The sequence below is a fragment of the Gymnoscopelus microlampas genome, assembly GCF_963454915.1.
Source record: "Gymnoscopelus microlampas genome assembly, chromosome: 6".
In the NCBI taxonomy this organism is placed as follows: domain Eukaryota; kingdom Metazoa; phylum Chordata; class Actinopteri; order Myctophiformes; family Myctophidae; genus Gymnoscopelus; species Gymnoscopelus microlampas.
In genome coordinates, this window is record NC_139943.1 from 43,990,719 (window position 1) to 44,002,701 (window position 11,983).

At 41.9% G+C, this 11,983-nt stretch overlaps 1 protein-coding gene across 1 annotated transcript; it reads left to right on the forward strand.

Moving 5' to 3' along the window:
- Positions 1 to 1,322: 1,322 nt before the first annotated feature.
- On the forward strand, positions 1,323 to 2,213 carry LOC311047008 (mitochondrial carnitine/acylcarnitine carrier protein-like; the record flags this gene model as incomplete). The annotated part of the gene is made up of 1 exon (XM_084059592.1): positions 1,323 to 2,213. The coding sequence occupies one exon, from the start codon at positions 1,323 to 1,325 to the stop codon at positions 2,211 to 2,213; it is 891 nt and encodes a 296-aa protein (XP_083915718.1).
- Between the last annotated feature and the right edge of the window lie 9,770 nt (positions 2,214 to 11,983).

Genomic DNA, 11,983 nt, shown 5'->3' on the forward strand with positions numbered 1-11,983 from the left:
TCTCGCTAGCCAATCACAGCACGTCCTGCTAAAAAATAATCACACCCTTCCCAGCTCTATGGCTGGGAAGACACGCCTACAGTATGGGCGTGTTTTCCACAGCATGGCGTCACAGCGAAAGACACATTTTCATGACGGAAAGAAAAACTTTCACCACGGATGGGTCCTAAACCCTCTTATAGGAGCGGTTGCACCGCTCAAAAACAAGAAACACTCTGTCATTGTTTTGAGGACTGGCTCTTTCTTAAAATGTGTAATCAAACAGGCTGTCTTGATTTGAAGCCCAATAACATGTCATAGCCGATGGTAATAAACATGTCCCCCTATTCCCCATTTCTTCACCCACAAAATAGACAGGGCCGGACACCGTTGGGTTAGGGTGGGCTGCAGCCCAGGGGCCCCCAACTGGGGGGGCCTAATTTATTTATTTTTAATTGTAAAGTAACCCTACCGAATTAACCGAATTCGTAACCGTATCCGTAACAAAAACCCGAAATAAAAAGCCAGGGGGGGCCTAAAAAATTACTCTAGCCCAGGGGCCTCAACTCCTATAAATATGGCCCTGAAAACAGAGGAATATTTTCTCCCTACGTTTTCCTCACACCACATTAAAACCTAGAAATACTATAATCCTCTATATCTGACTGTAGAGGACTATAATGAACACATCTGCAAAAAAAAAAGACATTTAAGACCCTACTTGGGTCACGGCCAATTATGTCATCACTGTTCCATTAGAAACCTTGCGTCACCAGGCTTGCTGCTACAGTACCTGTTGAAAGTTTTCATACAAATTATGATCGATGCACCTCCTGCATCCCTTGCAACGGCACATCCTCCATCATCCCAGCAATGAAACCACCATTCATAGCAACAGGTCCCACTCTATGCACCACACAAGTCAAGAGCTGTGTGAAGCTCTATATTTGGGCAAGACTGACGTCATATTTCATTACGCGAGACACAACACATATGCTTAAAAGCACACCACGCACAATGTGTGTCACAGTAAATATTTCTTCTTAGAGGAAATTACAAGCAGGCATTCAAGATTCAGTATTGTAATTGTAAGTGTACACGATTATAATTATCATTTGGTTTCGGTTCCTCAATATTGTAACATCTTATACGTGTACATACAAATACAGTTTGGTTCCTCAACGCAGTAGCAGAAATAAAAACAATAATAACAACAATAACAAAACAATAATAAAGAATAGTAACAACAATACTAAGACTAATAATAGTGAAACACCGAAGAGACGGCAAGCACGGTACAAGGTACAAAGCTGAGAGTGGTCAACCTGACAAGAACAGAAGATATGTCTACGCAACCACAACCAATAAGTCCAGTGGATTTCTTCTTAGCCGGTGCATGCGGAGGTGTGTGCCGGGTCTTCATTGGATATCCACTAGATACCATAAAAGTGCGTTTGCAGACTCAGCCAATGCCTAACCCCGGGCAAAACCCCTTTTATACAGGAACCATCGATTGCTTACGAAAGACAATCACTAAAGAGGGTGTGAAAGTCCTATATACAGGTATGGCAGCCCCAATAATTGGAGTAAGTAGTCCTTTGTCTTTCTTTGGATTTGGCCTCGGAAAGAAATTACAGCAGAAAAGTCCTGATGATATTCTCACAAACCCACAGCTCTTTGCTGCAGGAATGTTGTCCGGTGTGTTCACCACAGCAATCATTACTCCCGGAGAACGTATCAAATGCCTTCTACAGTTCCAGGCAGCATCTGGAGGGGTGAAATATGCAGGGCCCATGGATTGCGTCAAACAGCTGTACAGAAAGAGTGGGATCAGAGGAATCTACAGAGGCACCGCTCTCACACTTATGCGAGACGTCCCAGGAAATGGGACGTACTTCTTGACCTATGAATGGTTGAAGAACATTCTCACACCGGCAGGAAAGAGTAACGAGCTCAGTGTTCCCAGTATTCTCTTTGCGGGAGGAATGGCTGGGATCTCTAACTGGGCTGTGGCAATTCCACCTGACGTTCTTAAGTCTCGTCTCCAGACAGCTGCAGAGGGAAAGTATCCAAATGGGTTCCGGGATGTTCTACGAGAGCTGATTAGAGAAGAGGGAATGGCCACTCTTTATAAAGGCTTTCCTGCTGTCATACTCAGGGCTTTCCCTGCCAATGCAGCTTGCTTCTTAGGATTTGAATTTGCTATGAAGTTCCTGAATTGGGCAGCACTTTAATTGGCAGCTGTAGCTGATCGGGAATAGGAAGGTCACCCCTGCTGGCCGCCCAGTCTATGTGTTGAAACAGATCTACAAACTATCAAACCATGCAACACGTTGTTGGCTTGTACGTCTGTACCTTTTAGCACGCATGCAACACCATCATACTTGTCAAGTATAAATTAGGTGTAGTAATGTCTAGTAAATACATTGTGTTACTCGACAGAGGAAACGTACAGCATGTATAGATAGAACGAATGTTTAGTGAATGGAATATGTAATTGCCTTCTATATTGATATATACTTTTAGATGTATACTGCATACATTAGGGTCTTTCCTGTAGTTTTAGCCTTATTTATATATTATATATATATATATATATATATTGTCTTGTTTTTCTTGTTCTTTTGTTTATTGAATAGACTAGATTGAATTTGTCTATTAATATAGACTAAATCTATTAACCCTGTATTATACTTTGTTATACAATGGTTGTGTACAAATAGCCAATCTACAAGCTCATAACGTGTCGCATCACGGAGCGTTGTAAGCATTGTAGATTTATTATTTTCACAATTTCTTTTCATATCTGGTCATATCACCCAGCCCTTATACTGTAGATAGATAGAGTAAATTATACATTATTATACATTAATTAGAGTAGAGTAGAGTAGAGTAGAGTAGAGCAAGAGTTCCCAAACCTTTCAGCCCGGAGCCCCAAAAATAATCATATTTGAAGTGGGACTTTGACCCTGACAAGCACTTAGAATTGTAGGCATTACATTTAGTTTGACTTGGTTCCACAGATAAATATTGTGAAAATAGCCGAACTACAAGCTCCTCGCACTGCGAGGCGTTGTTTGTTGTTTTGTTTGTCTCTTTCGTAATATTTGACAATTCGGCCAATTTGGTATTAAAAAGGTCATAAAAGTCATTAAATTGTCACTTTAGAAATGTGCACATACCCTGTATACACTTATAATCTATGTTGGTTTGTTTGCTGTTGAGTGAGAAAACCATGTTGCACATTAAGCTAATCATCTGGGGACCCCCCAAAATAATTTGGGGACCCCCCTAGGGGTCCCAGCCCCCAGTTTGGGAACCAGTAGAGTAGAGTAGAGTAGAGTAGAGTAGAGTAGAGGAGGAAGAAGAAGAACTGTCTATTCAGCACCCCTCTGAAGAAAGCACCATGGACAGCTCCTGGCCTACTCATTCTGTCCTGACAGCACTGTGTCTCTCAGTGAGAATATGTCCATTATTATCCAGTCTCCGTGCTTGTACATTTTGACCAGGACACAAAACCATGTTGTTCAGTGCTGAAAACGTGTTGAATGGGTGAACATCTAAATGTAGCACAGTTCTCTGTGCTGACTATTGAATGGGGAGTTTGATAAATCACAGTGTTCAGACACAGAGTTAATGACAGCGAATGTCTCTTAAATGCGATCATAACAAGAGCTAGAGCTAGAGTATAAATGTTTATGTGGCAGTAAAGGAACCCAAGGCTGCATGAGCACAGAACACATGTTTAACTAAGTTCTCATATTGTAGAGCACCGTGAACTAAAATCAATGTGAGGAAAGTGCAATACAAAATGATTATTTTATTATTATTACCAATAGAAGTAGTTGCAGTACTAGTAGAACATTTAGTAGTATAGTCTTAGTAGTAATGTTTAAGTTGTAATTTGCAGTACAACCGTGTGGCTTACTAAGAATAACTGATTTACATGAGTGGCATGGTTGTACGGCTAGTCTCAAGTCTTTTCAATGTTCAACAGTCACTGTATCCTGGCTTGCGTACTAGCAGAGTTTTAATGGCAGATATGCTAACAAATAAACAGTGTTTGAGTGCCGTGGTAGAGGCTGAAACACAGCTCAGAATTATGCAATGAAATCTAACAGGCCTCTCTGGAGCAACACAAGCTGAAGAACTCATAAATGTTTTAAGACCTGCCGGAGTAACGCACACTGTTAGCTCTCACTACCGAACACAGATACGCTGTCATATTCCTTCTCTCTGTCTGAGCATTTTGAAAATCTAAGGAAATGGGGTTACACATTACTACAAGCATATAGGTTTGATACAGACATGTGTGTAGATGTTGTATACTTAAAGATAGATAGTCATGGTGTTCTAGAAACAGACACGCACGCGCGCGCACACACACACACACACACACACACACACACACACACACACACACACACACACACACACACACACACACACACACACACACACACACACACACACACACACACACACACACACACACACACACACACACACACACACACACACACACACACACCACTAGGACTTTCACTGCATCCCATGAGGCCTTTGCCCGCTCCAGTCTGTGATGATACTGCCGGTGTTATAACTGTGACTTGCCCTGGCACCCTACCACCACCACCACCTCTCTGACCAGTATACTTATAAAGGAAGACAGTGTGATTGGCTCTCGGGCCCCGCGGCCGTCCTCACAACACACTGAGGCTGTCATCTGCTGCCAGGAAACAGAGCAGCTTCCCACCAGTGATTTATTCTTGTAGGGTCTGACTCCTGCCTCACCCCCATGTCTCTCCTGACTCTGTGGACAGACGGGCCTGAGAGACACACACAGAGACATCCAGTGAAGACAGGCCTGCACAGTTTTTGCTAAGATGCATTTGGATACATCAAACACAAAGTAGAATACTGTGTTAATATAATTTTGAAAATGTACAAATTTGTACTTTTGTACACTCTGTCAGTGTTAGATTAACAGTCTCTGTATTTCCCGGTGTTTCGCCCCGATGGACGTGGTTTTGAGGCTAGATTTAGGCATTCTGTGAGGTTAGGGTCAAGGTTAGGGTTAGGCATAATGTTTGTGGGGTTAGGGTTAAGGTTAGGTTAAGGCATAGTTTTTGTGAAGTCCCGTTAAACACACTGGAACACTTCCATATTCCATATAGGCTACCACATGTGTGAGGAGTAAAGTACTTGAAATAAAAATATATATATAATAATCTCAGACCATGCAGGCACTCATGACGGTTTAAGTTAAGTCCTTTACAACTACTGAAAAGTTGTAAAGGACAGACATATGAATTGACCAACCACGGACCTCCTTTGACCACAGACTTCAATTACAGCCCGCTCAATAAGAGGTTAACCAGAGATTTTCTTTGACAAAACCTGGACGTGTTTTTGTGATTCAGATCCTCTATCACTTGAATTGATTATGTAAGACCATGACCAAGACCAACTCTACAGTGCCCTCATCTATTAGCATGCTGGTGTATGAAATCAAGCAATGTATGCTACTGTTACTGTCTGGCAAAATCTTCCATCTGATTGGTGTTATGCGAAATGCTTTGGAAATTAGGTTTGGAAAAGTTGATTTATGATCCTGTAGTCTACCAGTCTGCCAGTTCCTTTCACCTCCAGATCCAGATAGGCTAGGGGTTGGGCTTGTCTTCAGGGGACAGTGAGTCTCCAGTGCTTTGACTGTAAACAACTCAGTCTGAATTTATTGTGATCTCCACACAAGTGTGTGCACAAAGAAGAGTTCCTCGCCTCAGCGTTTCCATATTCATGCAAATGCTGCTGTCAAAGTAATGCTGCTATTTCTTTCATTTTCCAATTTTGAATTATGCCTTGTCATCCGTTGTAAATGGAACAGACGTTGGAAGTGGGGGTGATGTGTAAGTGTGTGCAGGCCTGTGGGGACCTTATTCTGTATATACAGTACATCCCTGCTATCCGTACCTCCCATCCTCCCTGTTGATGTTCAGCCAGTGTGTGATGGCACTACGGTAAACAGGGCCACCACAATTTTTCTTCAGTTGTTTCTATTGTGATTTACCATTTCCCTGGAGACCTTCGTAGACTTTTGAGTTGTGTAGTTCTGATGCTACACAAAATGAGCCGCAGCGAACCACGCACACGTTTTAGCATCCACATCATTTGGCTTGAAAATTAACGCCTTCACAAATATCATATTCCATTTAGTGCTTTCGCTGTGTGCGACAAAGTGTCATCAAATGCTAATAAAATACAAATGCATTCATTTTTGTTGCAGACGGTGTAAACAGAATTGTTAGGCCCTTCATTAGTGGCCTCGGTTGTGTGTTCAGATCACTGCTAATGACTAGGGAGTCACAAACGTTAATGAATGCACAGCACAGGAGAGCTGACTTAATGATTGTTTTCCCTTCTGAGACTCTATCTTGATCAGCTGATGGTAGAGGTGACTTCCTCGCCAGCGTACCGACTGATCTGATAAGAGCAACGTTTTTAGATAATGTTAAAACTCTAAAAGCTGTTCTGTGCGATGTGTGGCTGCAGAAATGCAAGGCTTAGACTTTCAACATTTAGGCAAGATATTGAATTACTTTTTATGTATATTTTACAAGTGATTTCTTAACAACTCAGTTTAGCGCATTGCTTGAGGAGACCCTATCACCCTAATGTCTCTCTGCTTGTTTCAAATGTTGAGGGTTACCTCTCATCAGGCATCTTAGTCTACCATCTCCAGATCTGGATTGACTTAATCACATGGAACACCTTCAGCGAAGAAGTGTGCGATGACTATAAATGAATTAATAAGTAAAGTATAGCAATGCCAAGTGTCTCATTAAAGTTCTGGCAGTGAATTAGCCAGGCAATCTATTAGCCACCATCTCATTTAGAGGCTTGAGTCTGGAAAGGGCCAGATCCTGCTCTCTGTCAGATGGGTATTTAAGCTATCTCTTCATGTATCAGCTACCACTCTACAATATTCCTGAGCTGGGCCTCCCAACGGACAGAGATCCTGGAATCAATTACCACTCCACTACCTGCAAACCCAGATCCCATTTCTCTGTGTCACGCTCAATAAAAGCTATTCCCCCCCCTTTCAGGTCTACATCGTCTGTCTCTCAGTGCCGTCGCCGCTTCTCATCGAGCACATAGATCTTTCAATGGGTTGGCTCTCTCAACTACTGTGAATTGCATCAGAGCTCTCGACAAATTAAGGCAACTCCCACAACTAGTGTGAGCATCATAGCTCCAATTGAACTTGGCTCCGAATTCACCTGCCTTCTCCCCGCAGTGACCCAGTAAATGGACATCAGCAGCGGATGAGCCAACTTTATCGGTTCATCTAGGCTGTAACGCATCACTACAAACCTACCAAACAAGACCAATTTATGAGGTCAGGGGGGAGCCCCACAATAAATTGTGTTTGACTGTGTGATGTGCCACTTGTTTATCACTCAAACATGTTTTTTCCAGCCTGGTAAAGCCCCTCCCTCCGGAAATCTCATTTCCATCCTGAAATCAAATGAAAATGAGATTTCCGGAGGGAGGGGCTTTACCAGGCTAGTTTTTTTCCCACCTTTATTTATTTAGAGCAGTGGTTCTCAACCTTTTTTGGGCCAGTGCCCCCTATCCAATATCCAGTCTGCCCCCCACCCACCCCGACACACAAACATACAATTAAAATGTGCGCAAAATTTCTGCTCTGAACATTTAGGTTTGTTAAGAGGCCAAGGCCACACACACTACAATGTTTGTGTGTAGGAACACACACATAAAATGCACTTATATGAGCTGACATGAAATACTAGGCTGGACAACACTCAAAATGTCCACTACCTTTGTGCATAATGTCACTTGCAAACATAGTTAGGCCAGCACACTTCTGTGGGATTATACAATGCCGTGCTGGTCATCTTTTATTGCACATTGCTCAGGTGTCGCCAACAGGAGTATAACGGATTTTCAGTAAGCCTACACAGCGGGACTTGGTTTTCCCACCTTTGCAGAATTCTTCAAAAATAGCTGAATGTACCCATAGAGCCACAATAGACGTTACCAGGGGCAAATATCAAACCTGTAGGGAGAAAGTACCCATGAGAATATGGTGTTTGCAAAGTATTCAACCCCTTTCACTTGGCAAACCTCAATTCAATTATGTACACAAACGTTACCCTCTGAAACAACCTAATAACCTTGGTGGTCTATTGTACTGTACAATAACAATGGTTCAGAATGAACCTCAGTTTGCAATGCACATGTTTTAGAGAGGACCTTCAGATAGTTAATGAAAAACCTGAGGCAAAGACTGTTGTAGACAGTCATAATGACCAGAACATTCCAGTCTCTGAACCACATGGGGACAGTCCGCCCTATTATCAAGCAATGAAAGAAGGATCTATCATGATTCATAAGGTACAGATTGTCCAATCAGGCCATTCCTCCAATTTGCAAAAAAGAGACTGACTGACTGACTGACTGGCATTAAAAGACGGAGAAGCGGAGAACATTAACAAAAGACGTTTATGGCGAAGCCGATGTTTGTGTACAGTCAAATATTTAAAGGTAGGGTAAGGGTGATATTTGTTGGTTAAAACAAAAAAGATTAAAAGATTAAAGCTCAACATTCAACATTCTAGTAATCATTGCTTTATAGTGCTTATTCAGTCACAGGGGTCTCCCTGTCTCTCCAGCTCTTTAATAAACAGAAAATACATTTTCAGGTAGGTGACAAAATTTCAGCCAATCAGGAGAGAGTACCCATTTATCAGCTTCATTTTAATAGTGATGCAGTTCCAATTTTGTCGGCACATTTATTTGTGTCATCACTTCCAATTTCACTTCTTTAATCTGTATCCTGACTGAGTTCTCTATCCTGATTGGATGAAATTGCCTGAAAATGCATTTTCCGTTTAATAAAGAGCTGGAGAGACATGGTCCATGGACTCCTGTTACTGAAAAAACACTCCAAAGCAATGAGTACTATCAGAATATAGAGCTATTTAACACTTATTTTAGCCAAAGAAAATCACTTACCCTACCTTTAACAAAGAGTCTCTGTGGAAATACCAATTTGCGAACCACTGGCCTAACTGTGCAACTAACCAGCCAACATCCACAAGTGGGGCTAAGAAATGTCGAACATTTACAGTGTATGGCACCATATCCCATCTCCCACTCCTCAGTGCTCAACACAAATCGACATGAATCAGCCCTTGGTTCTCCCTCAAGGTGACCTTTGTCACACTTTTGTACAGCCATGAATATGCAAATTGTGTTTCATTGGCTCAACTGGAGAGATGAGATGAGGATGGACCTGCTGACTGTTAAATACTTAGACTTCTCATTGACATGAGTGACAGCTACTGCCCTTCTCATTTGGGAGCGTGAGAGTGTGAGAGGGAGTACAAGGACGTGCGTGCGTGCGTGCGTGTGTGCGTGTGTGTGTGTGTGTGTGTGTGTGTGTGTGTGTGTGTGTGTGTGTGTGTGTGTGTGTGTGTGTGTGTGTGTGTGCGTGTGCGTGTGCGTGTGCGTGTGCGTGTGTGTGTGTGAGAGAGAGAGAGAGAGTGCAAAAGAGAGTGGAAAATAAATACTATTGATCTCCTGAGATTTTGGTATTCACAGAGCAATGCCCAAACAATGCCAGTGCAGTGCAAAGACTAAAGCGTATGACTAAACTAATGAAGTTGTTATGCCACTATGCATCTTAAAGATTCAAAATATAATCTGATACAGGGTAAATGCTTATCCACTCCATTCAGGAACACCTAATAGTGTCAAAGACAATGGATTGTCGTTGACATTTAAAAAAGATAACAAAAAAGAGGCAGGCGTGGTTGATTAATAGCTTGTATGTCCCCATACACACATGCGCGGGCACACGCATGCACGCACATACACGCACAAACACAGTGCTATAACATAAAATAGAAAGCACAGGAAATGATAGCACAGACGGAACCAGAGGATTGACTTGCGCCAGAAAATAGGGCGGGACGAAACTGTCTACCCCGATTGGGCTAGCAAACGACTGGACTCTGACCAATGATGGGAGACCTCTGAATAGTTGAGCAGGGGAACATGGGATGATAGAAACAGCACGAAATACATTTCGTCATAGCACATACCGTAACCCCCAGAAACACACGCAAGGAGGAGACACGCACACTCACAGACTGCCCTAGCATTCCTCAATTATTAATGCCGGTGTAGATTACCTCTGGAGAGAGAGGGAGAGTTAACACACATGGTGTGGGCTGATCTGCTTCATTCTATCTGCCTCCAACTTTCAACAACTGCTCCCACTGTCATCTTCATCAGACCTCCTCGAACCTATCAGGACAACAGCACAACCTCTGCACCCACTCACTGAAGCTCCTCACGTTGACGCGTGCACACACATACATTCACACATACTTGCTGCATTGTTTCCAATGATTGGTGACTGGTAGAGTTGTTATTTTTCCTTATCAACCATATGTATAGATACTTATGCATGGCAGAAACATCACATCAGTATGTATATAAGTACCGGTAACTTTCATCAAAGGCGACAAGAAAAAAACAGACTCAGGACACAGGCAGCCATTGGATGTAATGAAAGTCTATTATTCAGAGAGAGAGAGTAATGGAAGGTTACAGTATCAGCAGGTTCACGCATCATCGGTCGTCGCCTCTCTCTGCCGTTAAACAGAGAAAGCACTGGACTTTAACAGCGTCCAGTAACATAAACATATGACATCATTGAAGATACATCGAGCGTCCATCCGTCAGAGGTGTCGTCCTACTATTGGTGGATAGTGATGATTACGTCGTCGTCAGATGAGGATGATGATGGTAGATGATGAAGATGATGAAGATGGTGTGACAGTTTATCTTTGAACAACAGCGTCCACATGTCTCGGACAACATGTTGGCCTCGGGTCTGACCTGTCACTGGTCAGTGATGACTTCAGTGGCGCTGAAGGAATTGTTAGCAGAGAAGAACATCGAGATACAGTGTTCTCAAAACAACTGATAGCCACAGAACGCCTGTAGCTAGTTTGACCTTGCATAGACAGAGACAGGAGAAATAGGGTACATGACTGAATTTAGGCCAATATGACAGCATTATATTAATTTGACATTTAAAGCAGTTTTAGGGCACTAGACAAATTATGATCAATCAAAATAACTCCATCAAGCCTACATCTTATCATGATTTGGATAGGGTCAAAGGGCAAGCTGATCAGGTCTTGTACCTTGTGACATTATTCAAACCAAATCAGACACAGACAGGCAAACTTAACATTGTGACAGAGATTTCAATGACTTAAGGGCAAAAATAAATGGTTAGTTATTCAGATAACATACACATTTGTACTTCTTCAAAAGGACTGTATAATTTATTCAGATATTAATTCAAAATTGTACTTCTTCAAAAGGACTGTATAATTTATTCAGATATTAATTCAAAATTGTACTTCTTCAAAAGGACTGTATATAATGGTTATTTATTCAATTAGGAAGCAAAACATGGTTATATTTCATGACATTTTAAGACACCACACAACAAAGTTTTCCCCTTGCAATTTGCAAATAACTTTATTATAATTCAAAAAAATCTCAGCTAATGTACTGTCCCAACAAACCTTTTCAAAACATGTTTGGTTTAATCAATTTTAGCACCGTTAATGACCCTTAGCCCGTTTCTGTTGATAGAGTGAGGGAAAACTGACCAGCCTGACGTTTTCAAATAATCTGACAAGAGACCTACGTAACTTATCAAAGACGATTCTGGACACGTTCAGAAAAAGAAAAAGTTACCCTCCTCGTTGTGAAGCTGTGGTCCTGTGCTTTATTTAACAAGTTGACCTGTTGGTCCAAGTATTTGAGACTGGAACAATACACTCCTGATACCTGTATTTATTACATCACTTTACACTTTATTTAGGGAAAAACTCACGTGGAATGGTCTTAAAACTCAAGAAATACTTCCCAATTGCATCATGTAGGCATGGGG